Source organism: Glycine max, chromosome 6 (genome assembly GCF_000004515.6).
Source record: "Glycine max cultivar Williams 82 chromosome 6, Glycine_max_v4.0, whole genome shotgun sequence".
Lineage (NCBI taxonomy): Eukaryota > Viridiplantae > Streptophyta > Magnoliopsida > Fabales > Fabaceae > Glycine > Glycine max.
This window is the reverse complement of record NC_038242.2, coordinates 26,133,727-26,160,523: the sequence shown is the minus strand read 5'-3', so window position 1 is coordinate 26,160,523 and position 26,797 is coordinate 26,133,727. Positions and strand designations below refer to the sequence as shown.

The following is a 26,797-nucleotide window of genomic DNA, read 5'->3' as shown; positions in this document are numbered from 1 at the left end:
TCTTTTCTTACCATTTCAATCTTTTACCCAGTGATTCCCCCAAATTTGGGACAAATTTAACTTGAAACGTGACTCCCTCAAATTTGGAGCAAATTTTCCTTGAACCAAGATTCTTTCTATGAATGATGCTCTCCTACAACCTAAGACAAGGTAGAAGGAGATAATTTTTACAGGCTCAAGGTTCAATCAAACAATCATACTTTTAGCTCAAGCTGGGCGCAAGGGATAAATCATTCATACACAAGGTAAGCTTTTTGGCTAAGTGGCTACTTTCAATCAAAACATGGCCTTCATCATCCTCAATTTCATGCATTCATTCCATACTTCAGATTCATGCAAAAATCATTACCCAATGTTAGTCGTTTCTCTCACAATTAAGATCACACTCTCACCGGGTTACAGTTAACGCATTCCTTCACAATCAATTTGACAAACCGACTAGCATTTTCAGTCATAATCCTAATTTCATGTTCTTTCTCTTCTAATGACTGCATGCTCATTCAAGGCATATGATCTACGCATTCCAATCCAATCAAATTATACAATTGATCATTTCAAATCAGTCACAAACACCAAATTTCAAATCAGACATCAAACCACTGAATATAATCAATGTACTGTTCAATCATGCTTTTATACAAGCTACCAAACAAAATATAACTATAAACTGAAATTAAAAATTGAACTGAAATTTAAAGACTAAAACATAAACATAGATCTAAATATAAAAATTACTAAAGGCAGAATAAAAATAAACTATTCAGAATGCAAGAAAATAAAAGTCCTAATCCTGTCAATCATCATGTGAATGATCCTCTGCATGCTCGTTTAGATCCAACATCAGTGCAGATCATGGGTCCTGAGAAGTAGACTGATTAGGCACTGGTGTTGGTGCAGATAGCTTAGGCTTAGGGGAAGGAAATGGAGATGGCTCTGCCTGAGGGAAGGGCTCTGGTGATGCCACATCCTCCTGAGCAATAACTGTGTCAGCCTTGTCATACCCTAATTTCGTCTGGGGACTATTGTTTGATGGCATGCAACCTTTAATTGACTGCTTCGAGGTACTTGGCACCCTTTGTTGCACAATACGTGAAGTTCCGAGACATGCCAGAAATCTAAAGGAAGCATTGTTACGCAATCCGTGAAATTCCGTAACGTGCCGAAAATCAAAAGGAAGTGTTGTTGCGCAATCCGTGAGTTTTCGTAACATTCCGAAAGCTAAAAAAGGAGTAATTACATGACCCGTAAGGTTCCGTAACCTTACGGAAAGAAAACAAGTATCGTTACGAAATTTGTAAAGTTTCGTAACGTTACGGAAAAAGAATCACCAAAAAAGCAAAGGGGGTGTATTTAGTAAAAAAAGGGGTGCAAATAGCAACCAGGCCAGATTCTTCCACCAGAAGGCGGTTGCTTCTGGAGGAAGCAACCTGGCTCGCCTGGGCGAGCTGGGTGGCAAGCTCCTCCCCTATTTTCCTATAAATAGAGGGAGGAGTGAAGAAGGAAGGGGTTCTGTCTTCTTGGCACTTCGTATTCCCTTGAAATCAATGGGGAAAATTGTTTCCGTGAAGAAAATCCAAGCCGAGGCGCTTCGGTAACGTTTCCGTGGGTGATTTCGCAAAGATTTTCAACCGTTCTTCGTCATTTATCGTTTGTTCTTCATCGTTCTTCGGTCTTCAACTGGTAAGTTCCCGAAATCGAACTTTTCAATTCATTCTATGTACCCGTGGTGGTCCTCCTTTGTTTCGTGTACTTCTATTCTCGTTTCATTTACTTTCCGTACCCCCTTTTGACGTGCTTCAGTCATTTACTTAAGTCATTTTCCGATCGTTCGGCCACGCCGTAACCGCGTTGGAAACCAAAAAGAGGTAAAATAATAATATAATAATAAAAAATATCTTTTAGTAAAATATAGCAAAAAAATCAATTGGACGTTTCTCTTTGGGATTTCTCTTTCTTAAATGAATTGACTAATAACTAAAGTGGAACTAAGGCTAAAATCAACTCGCAAAGTCAAGCTCGTCCGCAAAAAAAAAAATACTAAAAAGGATTTTAAGGTTCAACACCTCAGTTTTTCTTACCAAGTAAAGTGGATCATTTTTAAGGTCCAACTCCTTAAAATGACCACCTTCCAAGTAAAAAGAATCGCTTGATTCACCCTTAAAAAAAACTACGTAGGTCTGATTTCCTCTTCGATGGAGGGTACGTAGGAGCAAGAGCCCCGCTTTTGTCGACCTCAAAAATAAAAAAGAAATAAAAGTTAGGGTAACACAATTTCACACAATTCTAAAAATAAGGCTGTTGTCCTTTGAGACAAACGTGAGAGGTGCTAATACCTTCCTCAAACGTAAATACAACTCCCGAACTTGGAATATTCTTTATGATCGGTTTTTCCGACGTTTTCCACAAATAAACGTTGGTGGCGACTCCCCGCATTTTCCTCCTTTGGAAAACGCACCCGTGAGGCTCGCCTCGCTCGCCCACAAAAGGGTAGGTTGTGATAGTTGGTGACTCCACTGGGGACTGTTTTTGTGAGTTAGGCCTATTTTAGGAAAGTGTGGAAGTGTGAAACTTTGTGTGTGCATTTTCTTTTGAATTGTGTAAATATAATAAATGTTGTATTTTCCACATTTTTACACTGCATTCTAAGCACCCACGGGTTTGAGTAAAAAGGGGGGGCCCTATACCCGGGTCCATGGGAATCTAAGGAGTGGAGGTGAATCTATGGTCATGCTAGGTCTCCGACTTGCTTGATAATAGTGAAACCTCGTCTAGAGCTTTCTCTCTTTATAATGTGTTGTCACTGGTGTTCCATACCGCCGCAACATTATTATCTTGAGTGATGATACCTCTAGAAAACAGCCATGTGAGATATGGATCGTTGGGAGTAGTTATTAGAGACCCCTAGATATTATCCTATAGGTCCCCAAAAAGGGGCATGGATATTTTACTGTATAGCTAGTGATATTTTGTCTCTTTAGGGTGATGCGTCACTTTTTAATGCATACGTTGGGGCGCCGCAATGCCTAGAACGTAGTATTAAAAAGATGGATCTTTTGGTCTCATATATGTAAATTACCACTTGTTTTTCTTTTCGTTTCATGCATGCGCATTGAAACATTCATATCGGAGCCTTGAGTCACCCCTTTTTTAGGTAAATGATGGGGACAAATCAAAATGGAAAAAGATTCTACCAATTCAAGATTAAGGGCCTAGATGTCACCAGCCTTAAGGAATTGGGACGGTTGATGGGACCCCTCCAAAGGCAAGCCTTCCGCAAAGTGTACGAAAAGATTCTAGATTTGACCGCAGCGGAGGTATTTACAGAAGCCGTTGTATCCCTCGCCCAATACTATGACCAGCTGTTGAGATGCTCCACGTTTGGGGACTTCCAAATAGTACCGACTGTTGAAGAATTTGAGGAGATATTAGGATGCCCTCTTGGGGGAAGAAAACCATATATTTTCTCCGGGTTTCTTCCCTCCTTGAGGAAGATTGCAGCTGTGGTCGGAGATTCGGCGAGAGAGTTGGATCGAATGAAGCAAACTCGAAACGGTGTAGTGGGCCTACCGCAGAAATACTTGGAAGGCAAGGTAAGGGATATGGCGAGTCAAGAAGAGTGGGTCCCGTTTGCGGGTATACTAGCTTTGCTAACCTTTGGGATTGTCCTCTTTCCGAACGTGGATGGTTTGGTGGACCTCGCCGCAATTGATGCTTTCCTTGCATATCACCATAGCAAGGAGAGCCCGGTGGTAGCTATCTTGGCGGACTTATTTGATACATTTGACCGAAGGTGCGAGAAGAGCAGTGCACGGATTTTCTGCTGCTTACCCGCTCTTAGTGTGTGGTTGGTTTCGCACCTATTCCAACAAGATATAAGGCACCCATGTCCGCTTCAAAGTTATCGCTCGTGCGTCGAAAAGCGAAGAGTAGATTGGGACCAATATTTGGCTGGGATAGGAGGCGGCACAATCAACTGGTTTCCTCGATGGAAGGAAGGAAAGGAGGGAGTTCTCTTCTCATGTGGGGACTACCCAAACGTTCCATTGATAGGGACGAGGGGTTGTATCAATTATAATCCCGCACTTGCCGTAAGACAGTTAGGGTACCCCATGAGGGGAGCACCAACGGAAGAGAGCCTCTCGCCTTTCCTTGTGAGAGATTTCGGCCCCCAAAGTCTCAAGATTGTACAAAAAGTCCACAAGGCGTGGAAAAGCCCGTCGAGGAAAGATAAAGAACTTAGGGGCATCCGTAATGGCATCATTAGTGGTTATCATGATTGGCTAAGAGTTCATACACGAGGGTTAGATTGGCTCTCCAAGTTGAAAATTATCAACGAAGAGAACTTCGAAGCTCCAGAAGAGGATGAAGAAGTCCAAGCTCTAAAATTAGAGCTAGGAAAGGCAAGACTCACCAAAGAAAAGTTCAAGTCAGCCGCTACAAGCATTCAGAAAGAGTGTGCCAAGTTACGAGAGGAAAATGCGGCTACCGCGAAAGCCCTTGAACAAGAAACCAAGAGGGCTCGCAAGGAAGAGTATGGTCGAGATAAATTCCGAGGAGCTTTGTGGGTCCGGAGAGAGGAAAGAGACCTAGAACGAGTACATGGCATGATCTTAAAGGAAGAGTTAGATGCTTACTCAAGATCCAAGAGGAGTTTGGCTCAACACTTAGAACCCACAGAGCGAAGCATGCTAGCTATCATAGGGCAGTACAAGGAAGAGTTAAACCAGTCTTTGACCCATGAACAAAAACTTGTAGAGGATTTCGCACAAGCGTACGCCGAAAAGGAAGCAAGAGGGAGAGTGATTGATGCATTGCATCAAGAAGCAACCATGTGGATGGATAGGTTCGCCTTGACCTTAAATGGAAGTCAAGACCTCCCGCGACTACTAGCCAAAGCCAAGGCCATCCCTGAAGTGTGTTCAGCCCCAGAGGAAATTCATGGGCTAATCAATTACTGTCAACACATGATAGATTTGATGGCCCATATAATTAGAAACCGTTAGGTTCCGTTGTGACACTTTTGTATGATTTTGGCTAGATAAAAGCTTTATTCCTTTTTTATAAAATGAGAAGTTCTAAAACTCATCACGTTATCTAAAAAAGGCCTTGAGGTGGATCCAAGTGCTTTGATCATTCATTAGCATATTCAAGTTTTGGTGGCATAATCACCACTGTTTGTTTCTTTAGGGAACTCACCATAACTAAAAAAGCGCAAAGGCACCCCTATAACACCCGATCCAGAAGAAAAATGGATAACGAGGAGGGAGTGCAAGAACAGATGAAGGCCGACCTATCGGCCCTAAAAGATCAAATGGCTTCTATCACGGAGGCCATGCTAAAGCTTCAAAAAACTATAGAAGATAATGCTACGGCGGCCGCTTCCAATACAGCTAGGGAAGTGGAACCGGTGCTACAGCCTGCAATAAACATGGGCCAAGACAGAAACACAACGGTTTTCAGTCAGAGGTATAGTCCTCAAGCCTACCCTTATGGTTTGCCTCTGGACTTCACTCCCCGTACCGCTCCAGACGATTTGAGCCAAGTGGTACAACTCGAATGCCACATGCGCATACCATAGTGGAGCCCCTGGACACAACATTGACTCTTGCCTGCCGTTCAAGTATAAGGTGCAACACCTAATAAATGTCGGTTGGCTATCATTCCAAGAGGAGGGCCCCAACGTTAAAACCAATCCACTAGCCAGTCATGGAGGGGTTAGCGTAAACGCCATCGAAAAGGATGGGCCATCAGGGGCAAAGAGATTAGAAGATGTGGCTACGTCTAGACGATTCATCTACTAGTCACTGCAGGAGGCATGCATGGTCTCTCGTGGCGGAGACGAAAGCGATGAATGTTTGTTTCATCTCGGGGAATCACACGACATGGAAACATGCCCCGCGGTGGAAGAGTTACTTCAACGGCTCATGGACTGGGGGCAGCTCGAAGTGTCCAAGGGAGATAGGGAAGAACCACAGATTTGCATGCAGTCGAAAGAAAAGAAGGTTCCCCCAATCCCCAAAGCCCTAGTAATATGTTTCACTAGGAATATGACTGGCTCCAGGCCCATGTACCCCCCCGGCAACGCCCAAGCCAACGTCGTTTTCCTATCAAAGCAATAAGGTCGTTCCGTGGAAGTATACCCCTCTGGCTTTTGGAGAAAGAGTTGCAACCGAAGTTGACTCCTTGTCAGCCAAGGTGACCAACATCACCAGCCTTGGTGGCGTAACCCACAGTGGCCGGGTGTTTGCTCCCCCTCACTCGGCGGAATTGCCCTCCAAGGGGAAAGCACCCATGATCCAAGAGCCCGCAGGCATGGCCACCCCCTCAAAAGAAGTGGATCCCCAGGTGGTAAAAGGAATTGAAAAGAAAGAAGGTCTTCAAGGAAAGGCGGTGACTTTGGAAGAGGCTCATGAGTTCCTTCATCTCATCCAACAAAGCGAGTTTAAAATAGTTGAGCAACTGAATAAAACTCTGCCAAGGATCTCTTTGCTCGAACTACTCATAAACTCCGAGCCTCATCGTGCATTATTGGTAAAGGTCCTCAACGAAGCCCACGTAGCACATTACATCTCAGTTGAGGATTTTGAAGGCATATTTAATCATATAAATACTAATAACTATATCTCGTTTGCGGAAGAAGAGATTCCCATTGAGGGGAGAGGGCACAACAAGGCTCTACATGTGTCTGTTAGATGCATGGACCATGTCGTCGCTAAGGTACTCATCGACAATGGTTCAAGTTTAAATGTGATGCCAAAGACCACCTTGGAGAAACTTCCTTTTAATGCGTCATGTCTAAAACCAAGTTCGATGGTAGTACGAGCCTTTGACGGTAGTCGACAGGAAGTGATGGGGGAAATCGACATCCCCATTCAGATAGGCCCCCACACTTGCAATGTGGTTTTTGAAGTGAAGGACATAAATCCCGCCTACAGTTGCCTTTTGGGGAGATCCTGGATTAACGCGCTAGGAGTGGTCCCTTCGATGCTTCACCAGAAATTGAAATTCGCGGTTGGTGGACTCTTAGTGATAGTGTCAGGCGAAGAAGATATGTTGGTGAGCTGCCCCTCCTCCACACCATATGTAGAAGTAGCGGAAGAATCATTGGAAACAGCTTTCCAATCCTTCGAGGTGGTGAGTTGTGCCTCTGTGGAAACGAGTTCGTTGCTACCTTGTCTCTCTAATGCAGCCCTAATGGTGGCACGGGTAATGCTCAGGCACGGTTATGAGCCCGGAATGGGTTTGGGCAAGGACAGCCTCGGGAATGCCAATGTGGTCGACATTAGGGGAAACCCATACAAATATGGGTTGGGGTATGAACCCGGGAAGCCGGGAAGAAGGAATGCACCGTCAAGACTCCGGGCAGATAGGGCATGGCCCGACCATGTTAGCCAGTGTTTCACCAGTGCCAGGATAATGTTCGAGGAAGAGGTGGCGGCAATAGGAGAGGAGTCTCCACAAGATCCGCCAAGTTTCGTATGACCATGCCATCCCGATTCCCAAGTGGGGAACTGGCGCGTGATAAGCCAGTCGGAGGTCTATACCGCTAATTCAATGTAATTAGTGGCTATAGATTCCTTTCTATTTTCTTTTGTGAAACCTACCTTATTAAATAACAAAGAGATCTTGTTTCATTTGTTCTTGCAGTTCCACCTTTTCTCATATCATTTTGCATGTTTTTGTTTCTTTTGTCTTGATTGGTATAGATATGAGGGTCGATTCTTTGAGGATCCTAACAACGAGGGTTTGATAATCAATTTTGATCGAGAAGTAAGCCAAACAATAAACGAAGAAGAGGAAGAGGACGTCTTTTCACCAAAGTTGGAAAGGTTGATCGCTCAGGAAGAACGCGAAATGAAGCCTCACCAAGAGGAAATCGAACTGATAAACTTAGAGACCGGAGAGGGAAAGAAAGAAGTGAAAGTAGGAACCGATATGACCGCACCTATCCGCCAAGGCTTGATAACCCTTCTTCAAGAATATCAAGACATCTTTGCGTGGTCATACGAAGACATGCCAGGTTTGGACCTCGACATTGTGCAGCATCAGTTGCCATTGAATCTTGGGTCTTCCCCGATTAAGCAAAAGCTACGAAGGATGAGACCCAAAATGTCTTTAAAAATCAAAGAAGAAGTGAGCAAGCAGTTCGATGCGGGTTTCTTAGCTGTAGCTCGATACCCAAAGTGGGTAGCCAACATTGTCCAGGTCCCAAAAAAGGAGGACAAAATGTGAATGTGCGTAGACTATCGGGACTTAAACCGAGCCAGTCCTAAAGACAATTTTCCCCTGCCACACATTGATATACTGGTAGATAATACAACCAAGTTCGCCCTTTTCTCTTTTATGGATGGTTTCTCAGGGTATAATCAGATAAAGATGGCACCCGAAGATGTGGAGAAGACTACTTTCGTCACCCTATGGGGAACGTTCTGCTACAAAGTGATGGCTTTCGGGCTAAAAAATGATGGGGCAACCTATCAACATGCCATGGTAGCTTTGTTCCACGACATGATGCATAAAGAGATAGAAGTCTATGTAGATGAGATGATTTCCAAATCTCGGACCGAGGACGAACACCTCATCAATCTGCGTAAGCTGTTTGGAAGGCTGCGGAAATACCAACTGAAACTAAACCCAACCAAGTGCACCTTCGGGGTAAAATTGGGGAAGTTACTGGGATTTATCGTGAGCCAGAAAGGGATAGAGATAGATCCCAAGAAAGTGAAGGCCATTCTTGAAATGCCAGAGCCACGCACGGAGAAGCAGGTTCGAGGTTTCCTGGGCAGGTTGAATTACATCGCGAGATTTATCTCGCAACTCACCCCTTCCTGTGAGCCCATCTTCAAACTATTGCGTAAGAACCAGGCGGTCCTGTGGAACAGCGATTGCCAAGAGGCCTTCGAGAAGATCAAACAGAGCCTCGCAAACCCCCCGGTGCTCATGCAACCTGTAATAGGAAGACCTCTTTTCCTGTACATGATTGTGTTAGACGAGTCTATGGGGTGCGTGTTGGGTCAGCACGATGACTCTGGGAAAAAGGAACAAGCCATTTACTATCTAAGCAAGAAGTTTACCGCATGTGAGATGAATTACTCAATGCTAGAAAGGACGTGCTGCGCCATGGTATGGGCGTCACATAGTCTTAGGCAGTACATGCTCAGTCATACCACGTGGCTTATTTCCAAAATGGATCCCGTGAAATACATCTTTGAGAAACCGGCCCTCACGGGACGAATCGCAAGGTGGAAGGTACTACTATATGAACTTGATATTGTGTACGTCACCCAAAAGGCGATAAAGGGAAGCGCCTTGGCAGATTATTTGGCCCAACAACCCCTCTAAGATTATCGGCCGATGCACCCTAAGTTCCCGGATGAAGACATCATGGCCCTATTCGAAGAGAAGCGGACGCACGAGGATATAGACAAATGGATTGTTTGCTTCGACGGGGCATCTAATGCTTTGGGCCATCGAGTAGGGGCAGTCCTTGTATCCCCAGATGATCAGTGTATTCCTTTCACGGCCAGGCAAAGTTCGTCAAGTATAGGAATGTAGGTGTACAAAGAAAAGTTTTTCTCATAGATGGCAATGGATGTATAGTTTTTTGTAAACATAAAAAAATGAAACAAAAAGAAAAAGAAAGAAAGACCTCGAAGGTCGGCATGTTATGGTCATAGGAAGCATAAATCATTCGTAGAGAGCATAAGAATGGATGGATTCATTGAACCGATGAAAGAACGTAATTTGGAAATATTGGGTCTACTTGTGTAAATCCCAAGCCTTAGTATCACAATGCCATAAACTGGATGCTTGAGTACCCACCTAGTTGTGGCCATGACTAATTTTGCACGTTGTTTCCAAATCATCATTGTTACACGTGCCTCATGGAAATAATATGGAAATTCAACCCGAGACCGACACCTTGACACGCGAATTTGTTTTGCCCCATATATCAAGATCGGGCTCCCACGATGAAAAGACCATGTTGAGACACAACCTTAGGCTACTTTGAACCTTGGCCTATGAAAAGAATCCTCATCCTTTCCCCCGAAGAAAAGGATAGCGGAATCTCCTCAAAAGAGAGCAAATAATGAATGCTAAAACCTGAATTCCCAAAGGAAGAAATGGAAAGGGAGAAATGAAAAGAAAGAAAAGGAAGAAATGAAAAGAAAGGAAAAGAAGGATTCCCGATCAAAGATCGGAAGAAAGTAAAAAGGAAAAGATCGGAGGAAAACAGAATAATTCCCGATCATAGACTGATCATTGAACCTTGTTTGTGTTTGTTTTGTGTTGTGCAAAAAAAGAAGAAGGAGAGACGGAAGTCGTCATAGACTGATCACAAAGAGAGAGAAGATGGAAGAAATCAGTGTTTTATCTTTGCTTTCCTCTTATCTCCGATAAAAGGTAAGTAAAGAGGGGCAATTGTCATACCCTAATTTCGTCCGGGGACTATTATTTGATGGCATGCAACCTTTGATTGACCGCTTCGAGGTACTTGGCACCCTTTGTTGCACAATATGTGAAGTTCTGAGACATGCAGGGAATCAAAAGGAAGCATTGTTACGCAATCCGTGAAATTCCGTAACGTGCCGGAAATCAAAAGGAAGTGCTGTTGCACAATCCGTGAGTTTCTGTAACATTCCGAAAGCTAAAAAAGGAGTAATTACATGACCCATAAGGTTCCATAACCTTACGGAAAGAAAACAAGTATCGTTATGAAATTCGTAAAGTTTCGTAACGTTACAGAAAAAGAATCACCAAAAAAGCAAAGGGGGTGTATTTAGTAAAAAAGTGGGTGCAAATAGAAACCAGGCCCACTTGGGCCTTCCAGATTCTTCCTCCAGAAGGCGGTTGCTTCTGGAGGAAGCAACCTGGCTCGCCTGGGCGAGCTGGGTGGCAAGCTGCTCCCCTATTTTCCTATACATAGAGGGAGTAGTGAAGAAGTAAGGGGTTCAGCCTTCTTGGCACTTCGTATTCACTTGAAATCAGTGGGGAAAATTGTTTCCGTGAAGAAAATCCAAGCCGAGGCGCTTCCGTAACGTTTTCGTACCGTTTTCGTGGGTGATTTCGCATAGATTTTCAACCGTTCTTCGTCATTTATCGTTCGTTCTTCATCGTTCTTCGGTCTTCAACTGGTAAGTTCCCGAAATCGAACTTTTCAATTCATTCTATGTACCCGTGGTGGTTCACCTTTGTTTCATGTACTTCTATTCTCGTTTCATTTACTTTTCGTACCCCCTTTTGACGTGCTTTAGTCATTTACTTAAGTCACTTTCTCGCCTAATCAAAAAAATAAAATAAATTTCCACCGATCATTTGATTTGTAATATCTGTTAATTTCTGTTAAAATGAAATCCGATCGTTCGGTCACGCAGTAACCACGTTGGAAACCAAAAAGAGGTAAAATAATAATATAATAATCAAAAATATTTTTTAGTAAAATAAAGCAAAAAAATCAATTGGACGTTTCTCTTTGGGATTTCTCTTTCTTAATTGAATTGACTAATAACTAAAGTGGAACTAAGGCTAAAATCAACTCGCAAAGTCAAGCTCGTCCGCAAAAAAAAAATACTAAAAAGGATTTTAAGGTTCAACACCTCAAGTTTTTCTTACCAAGTAAAATGGATCATTTTTAAGGTCCAACACCTTAAAATGACCAGCTTCCAAGTAAAAAGAATCGCTTGATTCACCCTTAAAAAAGAACTACGTAGGTCTGATTTCCTCTTCGATGGAGGGTACATAAGAGCAAGAGCCCCGCTTTTGTCGACCTCAAAAATAAAAAAGAAATAAAAGTTAGGGTAACACAATTTCACACAATTCTAAAAATAAGGTTGTTGTCCTTTCAGACAGAGAAGATGAATGCGCTTAGCGCGACATGACCGCGCTTACCACGATCTTTTTGAAATCAAAATCTTCAACAGAAGCGATGAACTTGCTTAGCGCAGCACAACACTTAGCGCGCTCATCACGATTTCCAGAAAAAAAAAACCCAGGGGTTTTTCACCCCTTTCGACTAAGGCCCTTATTTGGCCACTAAATCCTAACTACATTACTCCTATAGTGAAACCCTAAGTCTATTCTAACCATACTAACCTAATGACACTAAACCTAAATAGAGATTCAACCTACAAACTACTAAGTCCTCTATCCTAAAGTTTGAAACTTGAAAAGAAAATCAAGCAAGTAAAGCTTACTTGGATTGAGGTACAGATAGCATGAAGAAGCAGGAATGTGGGAATGTAGTGAACTTTATGCATAGAACAACGCAGAAGAAAGGCACAATGCACAAAAGTGTGGGAAAAATGCTCTTTAGTGTAAAATGGTAACTGCCTAGGCAGTTCCCATTTTATTTTAGCAGTTTTGTATTGCGCACTTAGCGCACAACCGCGCTTAGCGTGACAACACAATGTTTGGGTTTTAAGGCCCAAGCGCTTAGCGTGACTTCTCGTGCTAAGTCCAATTCACAAATTTCAAATTCCAAAGAGGTTTTTAGGCTTAGCGTGAGGACACGCACTTAGCAACCAATGGTGAGCTTAGCGCATAAACATGCTTCTTAGTGCTGTGATGGCTTGCGCTTAGCGCTTAGCTGGCGCTTAGCGCTATTCCAAAGATTTCCAAAACAGAGAGGGAATTGCGCTTAGCACATCACCTCGCTAAGCCCAATTCGAGAAATTCAGATTCCAAAGAGGTAATTAGGCTTAGCGCTACCATCCAGCCACTAGTCAGGGGTCCAAGCGCTTAGCGCAAGCAAGGGCCCGCTTAGCGCGTGAAGACTTGGCGCTTAGCGTGAGAGGTGCGCTTAGCGAGTGAACAACCGAAAGATTTTTCTAAGTTCTTTTTCTGTTCACCTCTTCACCAAAGCTTATGCACCCTTTTTTTCAATATTAATCAACCTGAAATCACACACAATCACAAGCAATCAACTACACTCAATGCAAACAACACAAAATTAAAAATAAATGACTGGGTTTCCTCCCAGCAAGCGCTTGTTTAACGTCATTAGCTTGACGCATCGCTCTATTATCCTGGATCAATCTTGGTTCTCTCTTTCAGAACCTTCTCATCCAACTCCTTCACCTGTAAGCACACATCCTGGTCCAGCAATTCTCTTCCTTCATTAAATAGATCAAAGCTGATTTGTTGGTTTTCAAGACTCATTTCTAACTTTTTCTTCCCTATGTCCACTACACAGCTTGCAATAGACATAAATGGACGTCCCAAAATGACAGGAATATTTGCATCTTCCTCAATGTCCATTACAATAAAATCAGTAGGAAAAATAAGATGTTTTACTCGAACCAAAACGTCTTCAATCACTCCATAGGGTCTGGTGACAGAGCAATCTGCTAACTGTAAAGTCATCCTAGTAGGCATTATCTCCAACTCCCCAAGTTTCCGGCACATGGAAAGAGATATCAAATTAATATTGGCTCCTAAATCAATAAGAGCCTTGCCTACTAAAACATCACCTATTGAACAAGGTATAGTGACACTGCCTGGATCCTTATGTTTTGGTGGAAGGATACATTGAATTACAGCGCTGCAGTTTCCCTCCACGACTATGGTGTCACTATGAATATACTTGTTCTTCTTAGCATATCTTTCAGAAATTTAGCATAGAGCGGCATCCGTTGTAGACCTTCTCCAAAGGGCATGGTAATTTCTAGCTTCTTGAAAATATCCAGAAATCTAGCTAGATGTCTTTCTATATCCTTCCTAGAAGGTACTAAAGGATATGGTACTTCTTTCCCTTCAGCTAGAGATGCTTCTCTCTTTTATCTCTAGCACACTCACTCTTGCTGTTCTTCATTTTTTTTTCATTTTTCTCATTTTTTTTTCTTTCTTGTTCTTTTTCTTTTTCTTCCTTCTCACTTATTTCTTGTTCACTCAAATTTATTGTTGTCTCCTTCTTCTGCCCATCTTCTACCTCCATTTCTTCCTCATACTCACTTAGGGGTTCTACCACCGGATCAATTGTTGGGTCAGTTACCAGTTGTTGTTTCTCTGCACCTATTCCTTTGTCACCTTCATTCATGGTGGCCAATCTGCTTCTAGTCATAACAGCCTTGCACTCCTCCTTAGGATTATTCTCGGTGTTGGCTCCAAAGCTACTTGACAGATGATCTGCCAATTGTTTTGCCAGTTGTCCCACCTGGACTTCTAGATTCTTAATGGCTGACTATGTGCTCTTTTGATTTGACATTGATACTTGCATGAACTGAGCAAGAGTCTCTTCCAGCTTCGTTGTTCGATCACAAAGACTAGGCCCTTGTTGTGGTGGCCTATTTTGATGCAATCCTACCCCCCCCCCAAGGGTATTGGATAGAAGACTCCAAGAGGATTGGGCTAGAGCTGCTAAAGAAGGCCCTGGGGTTCTCGTGAACCTAAGGGTAGATTTTTTGAGACCATGGGCCAAGGTTGGGTCTACTTTTCTTTGTAAATATTAGAATAGGTTTTTCCTTCTTTTGGGCCTTGTATTTTGGTCATTCTAGTAGCATAGGGTTTTAGCCTTGTATTTCAGGGCATTTTGAGTAGTCTTTGTAGTAGGGACTTTTTTTTGTATTTTCATGTATTTTTGGAATGGGAGTGACCTTAGCTATTATAGGGGGTGTGTAGCTAAGCTCTAGCTGCTCATCTCAAGGAGGTGAGCTTAGCTATTAGAGAGGTGTGTGTAGCTAAGCTCAAGCTTCATTAGGAATCTTCTCAAGGAAGTTTCTGAAGGAGGTGAGCTTAGTTATTAGAGGGGTGTGGGTAGCTAAGCTCTAGCTTCTCAAGGAAGTTTTCTCAAAGAAACTTCTCAAGGAAGTTTTCTCAACAAAGCTTCTCAAGGAAGCTACCTAGTCTATAAATAGAAGCATGTGTAACACTTGTTGTAACTTTGATGAATGAGAATCTTGTGAGACACAACTCAAAGTTCAACTTCTCTCCCCCTTTTCCTCCTTCAATTTTGCGCTCCCCCCTCTCTTTCTTTTCCTCCATTGAAGCATCCTCTCCAAGCTTCTTATCCAAGGCACATTCTTGGTGGGGAAGCTCCTTCTTCCATGGCTTATTCCCTAGTGGATGGTGCTTGCTCTCACCTCTTCTCCTTTGTCTTCCGCTGCATCTCCATGGTGGAAAATCACCATTGAAGGACCTCATTGAAGCTCAAAGATCCAGCCTCCATAGAAGCTCCACAAGCAAGCTTATCAGAGCACAAGAGCTTCAAGTATGTGCTCCATAAACCTCCATTAATCTTTTGCTTTACCATCTCTTCCATTGTTTTTTCTTCATTTTTCTCCATCTATTTCCTCAAATGTCTTGTGATAAATGTTTTTAACATGATTCTTTAGAGTTTCCACCGATTAAACTTGCTATAAAAGCTAGATTTGATTTTCTATGGTTCAAATTTCTTGTTCTTGTTCTTGAACTATGAATTGTGTTGAGTTTAGGTTCCTTTGAGTTTTGTCTTGTTATTTTTTGTGGCTGAAACCTAAGCCATAAAATTCTTACAAAAACATTAAAGTAGAAGAAAACCTCAAAAATCTAGAGTGACTTGTTAACCTATTGTAGTTTTGTCATAGAAGTCATGTCTGGTCATGAAACTTGTCACATAAGATTTCTTATGTTGTGCTGAATTTTATTTTTCTTGTTTCTTTGTCTAACTCATTTTTTCATGAGTGTATGAAATTCTTTTAGCCTATTATTTTATTTGAGTCAAATCTTTACATGTTAATTAGTCCTTAACATGTTCATCCAAAATTCTTAGAGAGTCTTTGATTGTGATCCTTTTCTTGAACTTTTAGGTTTCCTTATGATTGTGTCTATTGTGAATTTTAGTTTTGGTGAATGAATTGTTGGCTGAAATTTTGATCCTAATTCTTCTAAGGAAGGTTGAGAAGGAGCCTCAGTTGCTTGTTGTCTTTGTTGTGACTGCTGTTGTATTGGAGGAGGAACATATGGCTTGCTTGGACCAACAACATTCTGGAAAGGAGGGACAGGCTGTTGTTGTTGATGCAAGCTCCATTGGAGCTTGTAGGCCTAGGATCTTCTTCATCAATGGATTCCTTTGCTTCTTGGAAGATAAATGGCAGCGGAATGGAGAAGGAAGAGAGAGAGGAGACGCCACTTCAAGGAGAAGATGAGTCTAGAAGAAGCTCACCACCATAGGAGGCCATGGATAAGAGCTTGGAGGAAGAAGGAGATGAATGAAGGGAGAGGGAGAGAAGAGCACGAAATTTTGTGCTCTAAATGAGCTTTGAAATCTGAAGTTTAATATTCAAATCATCAAAGTTGAAAAAAATGCACACACATGACCTCTATTTATAGCCTAAGTGTCACACAAAATTGGAGGGAAATTCAAATTTCACTTGAATTTGAAATTGAATTTGTGGAGCCAAACTTTGGAGCCAAAATTTCACTAATTATGATTAGTGAATTTTAGTTATGGTTCAGCCCACTAATCCAAGATCAATTCTAAGATTCTCCACTAAGTGTGCTTAGGTGTCATGAGGCATGAAAAGCATGAAGGACATGCACAAAGTGTGACTATATGATGTGGCAATGGGGTGTAGTAAGCAAATGCTCACCTCCCCCTCTAAAATTTAATTGGATTGGGCTTCTACCAATTCAATTAAATTTATTTCCAACCACACACATCAAATATCCACTTAGTGCATGTGAAATTACAAAACTACCCCTAATACAAAAACTAGTCTAGGTGCCCTAAAATACAAGGGCTGAAAAATCCTATATTTCTAGGGTACCCTACCTACATTATGGAGCCCTAAATACAAGGCCCAAAAATAATGAAACCTTAATCTAATATTTACAAATATAAGCGGGCTCGTACTTAGCCCATGGGCCCGAAATCTACCCTAAGGCTCATAAGAACCCTAGGGCCTTCTCTTGCATCTCTGGCCCAATCTACTTGGAGTTTTTCTATCCAATGCCCTTGCGGAGTAGGATTGCATCATTCCCTCCCCCTTGAAAAGGATTTGACCTCAAATCCTGAGGTTCTTGATACTCTGGGCTCCTTCCCTTAACACCTGTAAAAAGAACAAAAACATATGTATTAGTGGTGTTTAGTATGTTGAAGTAAGGTAAGGTCTGAAAACTCATTTCCTGGGCATCTTCCCATGAAGGAACATGGTTCCTCACCAACTCAATGAGTGGTGCTACAAGTATAGAAAAATATGGGGCAAACCTTTTGTAAAAGTTTGTTAAGTCTTGGAAGCCCCAAATTTTTCTTACACTTGGTGGAGCGGGCCACTCAGGAATGACCTTTATTCTCTTAGGGTTCATGGGAACCCTTTGATCACAATTTAAAAAATTAAGAAAAGTAAAGCAATAGAACATACCTTTTTCTGTATTTTCATGTTGATTATTCCTACCAAAAAGTATGACAAACCTAAGGTGTCCCATATGAGTGCCTAAGTTTGTATTGAAACTAAAAATAAGACCAAACCTACCTAATGAGTCCCTATGTACACAAATCATGAAGATGTTGGGTGCATGAGTAATTTGACAAAAGAGTGTTGCACCACCCAAAGCATTCATCACACCACCTATTTTAGGGATTTGGTGCCTAATAATACCTATTTTGGGCACCAACAAAGCAAAAGGATTTAATCTCTTGCGAACCAAACCCTCATCCAACAACTCCTTTACTTGAGGAATAAACTCAAGCCTAAGAGATGTGGCAATGCTAACAAGTGTCTTTTTACAAAGGAGAAAATGTGGAGGTTGTCTAAGAAGGGAAATTTCTTTAATATTTGTCTTTATTTCAAAATGTCTTTCCTTCTTAGCTAACCTCTTGGAGGAGACACTTACCTCCTTACACTCCTCCTTAACCATTAAAGGTTGTCCTTCTTCTTGGGGATAGATTTCTTCACTAGATTCTTCCCCTTTTGCTTCTTCACTTTTACTAGAGGAAGGTGAAGTAGTAGCCTCATCTTGGCTACTATAAATGTCTTGGCCCCTCATAATCATGGTTTTCTTGGTGGGGCATTGAGAAGTAATGTGTCCTCTTCCAAGACATTTAAAGCACTTCATGGAGCTAGTCTTCTCTTGCATACTAGCCTTAAGGGGTTGTTTTTCTATTGTCTTCCCCTTATCATCTTTGGGCTTAGAAGGTCTCACCCCTAAGATTCCTTGACCTTGGTCTTTCTTTGGATAAGAGTGAGAGCCATAAGATTTTGAAGTAGACTTCCTTTTAAGTTGTTGCTCTACCTTTATTTCCCAATCTAAATTAGCCTCTGCATTGTCCTTCCCATGGAAGTATGGGAGTTTAATGTTAACCTCTTGAGGCTTTCTTTCATTTTCTCTCCTATGGGAGTGAGGTCTAAGATGTGACCTATGCCTTCCTTCATAATAGTCACGAAGTTCTTCACTTAGGCTCTTGCAAGAGTTATGACTACTATAGGAGACATGTTTTTCTCTTTTCATTTCTTTCATTATTTTTCTTCTTTCTTCCTCTCTTATTTTCTTTCTTTCATCTTGACTTATTTCTTCCACTCTTTTTTTACCTTTTTCTTTTCTCTCTTGTTTTTCTTTCCACAACTTAAGGGATCTCAACTCATCTAATATCTTATACAAGGGGTCCTTAGGAGTAGAACCCTCACCATTAACACTAGATGAAGAATGAAGACTCATGTTGGTTCCTAAGTTATGGTTCTTTCTTGTTGGGGGTTTGAAAACAAAAGGTAAAATAAACTATGGTTGAAACTAGCCAAAATAAACACTAAAAGAGGTGTGAAAGATAAGGTAAAAACTAATTAGTAAAAGGCAAGCTATCTAGACAGTTTGACAATGGAGGGTAAAGGAAATAAGCTATGAAAATAAGCAAGAAATTAAAGTGCAAGAAATGCAAACTAGGCGGATCCTAAGAGTGTTTGGATGACCTCATTTAAGGTTCCCAACAAAACACTCACTATCCTAAGGGGAAATTGCCTAAAATTATTACACACAAATGGAAGTAGGGTGACCTAGCGGAGGCTCCCAACTTACTTCCAATGAAAGGCCTTTTTGTTACAAAATTTGAAAGCAAAGCAAATTGCCAATTACAAAATTACAAAGAAAAAAGTCCTCAATTGTGGTGGCTATTCTCTCTTTAGTGTTTCACTCAATTTGGAGTGCTTCTTAGTCCAATAGCTCTTAAGGTGGTTGGCCCCTTGCTTCTTGACTCAAATTCTTCAAGATATGGCACCAATCCTCCTTTCCAATTCCCTATATGGCAACTCACAAGCAAGGAAACAAAGAGACAAGCAATAACCAAAGACAAAAAAAAAAATGAAATGAAAGCTAAACCAATAGAGTTTTAACAAGACAAATTTCCAAGGATTATTCAACAATTAAAGCAATGAAAAGCACAAAAAGCAAGCTAGGACTCAAAGAGAAACCTAGAATGGCTCTAGAGTAGAGTAGAAAAACTCTAAAAAAAAGACTCAAGAAACCTCTAGTTTTGGCACTTGTTTTCACAATAATGTTCAATTGAAATTTCAGAACTAGGATTGGTATAAAATATGCACCAATTATAGAACAAATTTTGAGCCAAAACAACAAGCACACTTTCCTTTCACTTTTCTTTTTTTTCCTGGACACTGATTTTTCTGCCAACTTGTGAGATTTTTATTATTTTTTTCTTTAATCCAAATCGCTTGATTCTTTTTTTATAATTTTGGTCCAGATGTCTAGAAAATTCAGTAAAAGTTTCAGCTCAAAAAACGTAGTTACCAATTCCCAGTAATTTATACAAGTTCGTATGTTCAAGCTGCCAGCACCAGCGATTTCAGCCTAGAAATCAAGAGTAGTGTTTATGTTGCTTAAGGCTTGGATAGTTACAATTTGTGTTTGCTTATGCTCAATTATCTTGAATAACACAATTAAAGAGAGCTTAAGACTTATTTTGATTCACAAATCCAGCCACAACTCAGCACCACAACTCAACTTCATCATAGGCATCATGTAGGAAACTTAGAAAGCAAAAAAAAAAGTTCAAGAACAAGACTACTTCTAGGAATTGATTTAGAACATGTTATGAACTAAATAACATGCATGAATTAGACTCAAAATTCAAAAGATAGGCTAAGAATGACAAGAATACATGAACAAATGTATCTAGAATTCAATCAACAAAATAAAATTCAACACAAACTTAGAACATAATGTGACAATTACTATGACTAAACATGACTCTAAGACAACATGGATTAAGTGATTTACACTTAGATTTTTGTGTTTTTTTTTTTCTAATCAATATTTTGGAACAAAATTTAGATCTAAAGGTTCAGCACAAGAATATTATGAATGAAAAATGATAGAACCTAAAATCAACACAAAAACAAGATTCAAGAGTAGATCTACAAAATTTGAACCATAGAAATGCAAGAACAAGTGTAGATCTAAGATTTAATCGGTTTATTTTTTTTGAATCTACTCTAAACAGCACCAAACCACAAGACAATGGAGGATATACATGGAGAATAAGATGAAGAACAAGGAATTAAAGAGAATTCACCGAACAAAAAGATAGAGGAAGCAAAAGAACATCACCTAGATGAAGATGCTCTTGATACCACATGATGCAAGCTCCATTGGAGCTTGTAGGCCTAGGATCTTCTTCATCAATGGATTCCTTTGCTTCTTGGAAGATGAATGGCAGCGGAATGGAGAAGGAAGAGAGAGAGGAGACGCCACTTCAAGGAGAAGATGAGTCTAGAAGAAGCTCACCACCATAGGAGGCCATGGATAAGAGCTTGGAGGAAGAAGGAGATGAATGAAGGGAGAGGGAGAGAAGAGCACGAAATTTTGTGCTCTAAATGAGCTTTGAAATCTGAAGTTAATATTCAAATCATCAAAGTTGAAAAAAATGCACACACATGACCTCTATTTATAGCCTAAGTGTCACACAAAATTGGAGGGAAATTCAAATTTCACTTGAATTTGAAATTGAATTTGTGGAGCCAAACTTTGGAGCCAAAATTTCACTAATTATGATTAGTGAATTTTAGTTATGGTTCAGCCCACTAATCCAAGATCAATTCTAAGATTCTCCACTAAGTGTGCTTAGGTGTCATGAGGCATGAAAAGCATGAAGGACATGCACAAAGTGTGACTATATGATGTGGCAATGGGGTGTAGTAAGCAAATGCTCACCTCCCCCTCTAAAATTTAATTGGATTGGGCTTCTACCAATTCAATTAAATTTATTTCCAACCACACACATCAAATATCCACTTAGTGCATGTGAAATTACAAAACTACCCCTAATACAAAAACTAGTCTAGGTGCCCTAAAATACAAGGGCTGAAAAATCCTATATTTCTAGGGTACCCTACCTACATTATGGAGCCCTAAATACAAGGCCCAAAAATAATGAAACCTTAATCTAATATTTACAAATATAAGCGGGCTCGTACTTAGCCCATGGGCCCGAAATCTACCCTAAGGCTCATAAGAACCCTAGGGCCTTCTCTTGCATCTCTGGCCCAATCTACTTGGAGTTTTTCTATCCAATGCCCTTGCGGAGTAGGATTGCATCAAAAATTGAGGACCGTTTTGTAATTTTGTAATTTGCAATTTACTTACCTTCATTGCTTTCAAGTTTTGTAACAAAAAGGCATTTCATTGGAAGTGTGTTGGGAGCCTCCAATAGGTTACCAAACTTCCATTTGTGTGCAATAATTTTAGGCAATTTTCCCTTAGAATTGTGAGTGTTTTGTTGAGAACCTTAAATGTGGTCATCCAAACACTCTTAGGATTCGCCTAGTTTACATTTTCTTGCTCACTTTCATAGCTTATTTCCTTTACCTTCCATACTTCCTTGGGAAGGACAATGTAGAGGTTAACTTAGATTGGAAATAAGGGTAGAGCAACAACTTAAAAGGAAGTCTACTTCAAAATCTTATGGCTCTCACTCTTATCCAAAGAAAGACCAAGCTCAAGGCATCTTAGGGGTGACCCCTTCGAAGCCCAAATATGATAAGGGGAAGATGATAGAAAAACAATCCCTTAAGGATAGTATGCAAGAGAATAATAGCTCCATAAAGTGCTTTAAATGTCTTGGAAGAGGACACATTACTTCTCAATGCCCCACCAAGAAAACCATGATTATGAGGGGCCAAGACATTTATAGTAGCCAAGATGAGGCTAATACTTCACCTTCCTCTACTGAAAGTGAAGAAGCAAAAGGGGAAGAATTTAGTGAAGAAATCTACCCCTAAGAAGAAGGACAACCTTTAATGGTTAAGGAGGAGTATAAAGAGGTAAGTGTCTCCTCCAAGAGGTTAGCTCAGAAGGAAAGTCATTTTGAAATAAAGACAAATATTAAAGAAACTTTCCCTCTTAGACAACCTCCACATCTTCTCCTTTGTAAAAAGACACTTGTTAGCACTGCCACACCTCTTGGGCTTAAGGTTATTCCTCAAGTAAAGAAGTTGTTGGATGAGGGTTTGGTTCGTAAGAGCTTAAATCCTTGTGCTTTGTTGGTGCCCAAAATAGGTATTATTAGGCACCAAAGCCCTAAAATAAGTGATATGATGAATGTGTTGAGTGTTGCAACCCTCTTTTGTAAAATTATTCATGCACCCAACATCTTCATGATTCATGTACATAGGGACTCATTAGGTAGGTTTGTTCTTATTTTTGGTTTTAATACAAACCTAGGTGCTCATATGAGACACCTTAGGTTTGTCGTATTTTTTTGTAGGAATAATCAACATGAAAATACAGAAAAAGGTATGCTTTATTGCATTACTTTCCTTATTTTTTTAAATAGTGATCAAGGGGTTTCCATGGACCCTAAGAGAATAAAGGTCATTCCTGATTGGCCCACTCCACCAAGTATAAGGGAAATTTGGGGCTACCATGACTTAACAAACTTTTTGGAATGGGGGTGAGCTTAGCTATTATAAGAGGTGTGTAGCTAAGCTCTAGCTTTTCATCTCAAGGAGGTGAGCTTAGCTATTAGAGAGGTGTGTGTAGATAAGCTCTATCTTCTTTAGGAATCTTCTCAAGGAAGCTTCTCAAGGAGGTGAGCTTAGTTATTAGAGGGGTGTGTGTAGCTAAGCTCTAGCTTCTCAAGGAAGTTTTCTCAAAGAAGCTTCTCAAGGAAGTTTGTTAGACAAGTAGCCTCAGATATCTTAAGAAGGGGGGGTGGGTGAATTAAGATATTACAAACTATTTCCCCAATTAAAATTCTATCAAGTTATAAATTCCCTTAATAATGAGCTTCTTAAATATTGATTCAAATAGAAAAATTTGAATATGAATATAAAACAATAATAAATAAAGGAGTTTAAGGGAAGAGAAAGTGCAAACTCAGATTTATACTGGTTCGGCCACACCTTTGTGCCTACGTCCAGTCCCCAAGCGACCCGCTTGAGAGTTCCACTATCTTGTAAATTCCTTTTACAAGTTCTAAACACACAAGGACAATCCTTCCTTTGCGTTTAGAATTCTTTTACAACAACAGATCCTCGATCTCTTAATCCCTTAGTGAATTAGAAAGAGAAGAAGAATGAATCTCTCTTGAAAGAGATAGATTTTACAATCTGAGCACTCAAATGATTCCTTAATGAATTGCAATTGAATTTGCCAAGGAATTCTTAAGAGGATAAAACGATTTTGATTTTTTTGAGAGAATAAACACTTGTTGTTCTGAAAAACTCTTGGCAAATTCGTGTCTCAAGTCACATATATATAGGCCTTTGATGGCCATTCAAGAACCAAATGAAAAGATGTGACAGTTGAGAATATTTTCTGAAAATCTCCTCTGGTAATCAATTACAGTATGTGTGTAATCGATTACAAGCTTTAAAATTTAAATTAAAACGTTCAATAACTGCTGGTAATCGATTACCATATATGTGTAATCGATTACACAGTGCAAATTTTGAATTCAAATTTTAATAGTTGTTGTAAATCATTTTTGGCCACTGGTAATCGATTACATCCTCTGGTAATCGATTACCAAAGAGTAAATCTCTTGAAAAAGACTTTTTAACTTAAATTTCTTGGTCAAACCTTTTGCTACTTCAATTAGGAATTCCCTTCCTATTTAATATACCCTTCCTAAGACTCTGGAGACTGTCTTTATCATCCATCTTGAATATCTTTAATTTCTTTGTCTTGAATAAAGCTTTGAGAAACATGTGATCCTTTGGCATCATCAAAACATTCAGCTTGATCCTTTGTCTACAATCTCCCCCTTTTTGATGATGACAATCCCTGAAATCAAGACAAGCTATATACAAGATGATAGCACGTTCACACAACCCTTACTCCCCCTATCTTTTGGCATGTATGCCTATCTTTAAGGATTGATTTTTAATGATAGATTTCTAATTGATTTTAATTGATTTCTAACCCAAGTTCTCTCCCCCTTTGGCAACATCAAAAAGAACTAAGCAAAACAATCAAGATCTAAACAGAGCCAAACATTAAACCAAAATAAGTCCATACATTGTCATAACCAACCAAAGCAAAGTCGAGAAATATAATAGAAGTGCAAGATTACGATAACTAGAGAAACAAAAAGCCAAATACACGGCGATAAAACAAAGTACTAATAATACTTAATCATAATAAAAAAATAAGCTAAGATGATGATGGAGGCGGTGGTGGTGGATCAAAGCAAGTACGGATGAAGGAGACATCTTCTTCAACCTTGGTGATCCTTGAATCCATGGCATCGAACCACATGTCGACTTGCAATTCCATGGCATCAAACTTGTCACCAACAAAAGTCTGAAGACCATTGAACTTGTCCAAAAGCCTTCGAAGAAGAGAGGAATTATCTTCAACTGGTAGGTTGCCTTCATCATCAGCGGGTTGAGCACCCTTTTTGACCCAAGAGCCATCATGCTCTTTGCGGTAACCAAAGGAGGCAATCACAGCAGCACCAATTAAAAAAGATCTCTTGATTGGAACATAAGGTTCAGAATCAAGAGGAATTTGAAATTGGGGAAGAAAAAGAGTGACAAGGTGTGGATATGGCAATGGAGCATTTAATCGCAATGCCTTATGCATGCGATATCTGACTAAGTGTGCCCAGTCAAGTTAACGCCCGGTATGAAAGGCCCACATGATAACAAGATCTTCCTCAGAAACCTGGGCAAGGTTGGAAGATTGTGGAAGCAAAATACGCACAATGAGATAATGATGATGCGGCTTTCAAAAGCCAATGAACCGGCAAGAAGGCGTCCAGCCATATCCGCATGGTTGGTGCAAACCAACTGGCGGGCATCATATGCAGAGAAATCAAATTTCCAATCGTCATTCAGTGTACCTTCAAATGGTACACCGTCACTGGACAATTAGGTTAAGTTATGCAAAAGGGATTGGTCAATGACCATTTTCATCCCAAAAACCTCAGAAATCAAAGTGCTTTCCTGAATTTCAAGGTTACAATAAAAAGCTTTAACCAATTTAGGATAAACAGGCAATTGTAATGACATGAAAGGTATGAGACCTAAGTTCTGAAATGCTTGAATGCAATCAAAACTTTCAGCAGAAAAGAAATCCATATCTATGAACTTAGGGTCGATAATGGAACGAGATGAGAAAAGGTTTGAGTACCGTATCTGCTGTTCTTCAGAAGAAAACAGTGTGGAAGAGGATAAGGTGGGAGGAATTGGTGTTGTGGATGCGCTGGTGGCTCCGGAACGATGAGCTCTTGAAGCCGAAGCGGAGGTGGATGAACCCTTACGTTTCTTTGATGATTTTGCCATATGATGGAGTTTTTGCAGATTGCAATCGGTGAAATCAAACGAAAAATGAAAAAAGAAGAAGATTGCAAGTTACGGGAGTCGATTTGATGAAGAAATGAGTAAGGTAGGAAGGTTTGAAGGTTTGGTAATGGAGGGACGTCGCAAGGAGGAAGAGGCTGCGCAGGGGTTTCTGAAAAATGTGGTATTTATAGACCAGGACGCATTGTAATCGATTACAGGTGGAGGCAGCCTACTGGTAATCGATTACATGAAGACTGTAATCGATTACAGGCCATCTGTTCTAATGTAATCGATTACAGTATTCATGTAATCGATTACCAGAACAAAACAATAGCCTTTTCTTAAAAGAAAACTTATTTCTAAGTCTAAAAACTTATACTATCTTAAGAGCTAATTATACCAACAAGAAAAGTAAAATAAATTAAACAGAAACAAGAGTCATACTTAATCAAAACACAATCAATCAATCATAAACTTTACCTATCCAAATCACTAAGGTCTAAAAGGCCTAATTCTCTTCTTATTGAAAAGAATATATCCTTTGGGAGAGGTTTTGTAAATATATCAGCAAGCTGATTCTTTGTATCAACAAACTCTAGCAAACAATCTCCCTTTAGAACATGGTCTCTTAGAAAATGGTGCCTAATTTCTATATGTTTCGTTCTAGAATGTTGTACAGGGTTTTTGGATAGATTTATGGCACTAGTATTATCACACCTAATAGGTATGTGATCAAGAAGGATACCATAGTCAGATAATTGTTGCTTCATCCATAAAATCTGTGCACAACAACTGCCGGCAGAGATATATTCCGCTTCAGCAGTGGATAAAGCAACACTGTTTTGCTTCTTACTATGCCATGAGACAAGAGCAGATCCAATGAATTGACAAGTTCCACTTGTGCTTTTTCTATCAGTTTTAGATCTGGCAAAGTCAGAATCAGAATATCCTATTAAGTTACATGTTGAGTTCTTAGGATACCATAATCCTAAATTGATTGTACTTAATAGATATCTCATGATTCTCTTTACTGCACTCAAATGTGATTGTTTGGGGTTGGATTGAAACCTAGCACACATGCATACACCAAA

The 26,797-nt window shown here is 40.3% G+C and overlaps 1 protein-coding gene across 1 annotated transcript; it reads right to left on the bottom strand.

The window, feature by feature from the left end:
* Nucleotides 1-13,020: 13,020 nt before the first annotated feature.
* Nucleotides 13,021-25,187, bottom strand: LOC102664815 (uncharacterized). The gene is made up of 3 exons (XM_006582550.1): nucleotides 25,166-25,187; nucleotides 13,873-14,124; nucleotides 13,021-13,454 (listed from the first exon to the last, which is right to left on the bottom strand). The coding sequence occupies exons 1-3, from the start codon at nucleotides 25,185-25,187 to the stop codon at nucleotides 13,021-13,023; spliced, it is 708 nt and encodes a 235-aa protein (XP_006582613.1).
* Between the last annotated feature and the right edge of the window lie 1,610 nt (nucleotides 25,188-26,797).

Excerpts from the sequence above, each read along its gene's own strand:
- LOC102664815 (XM_006582550.1), bottom strand. The coding sequence starts at position 25,187 with ATGGCTGGACGCCTTCTTGCCG. Across the intron at positions 14,125-25,165 it reads GGCTGGACGCCTTCTTGCCG|ATCATCTGTCAAGTAGCTTT; the intron begins GTTCATTGGCTT and ends AACAATTGGCAG. Across the intron at positions 13,455-13,872 it reads TTTGAGTGAACAAGAAATAA|GCAAGGCTCTTATTGATTTA; the intron begins GTGAGAAGGAAG and ends ATGTTTTAGTAG.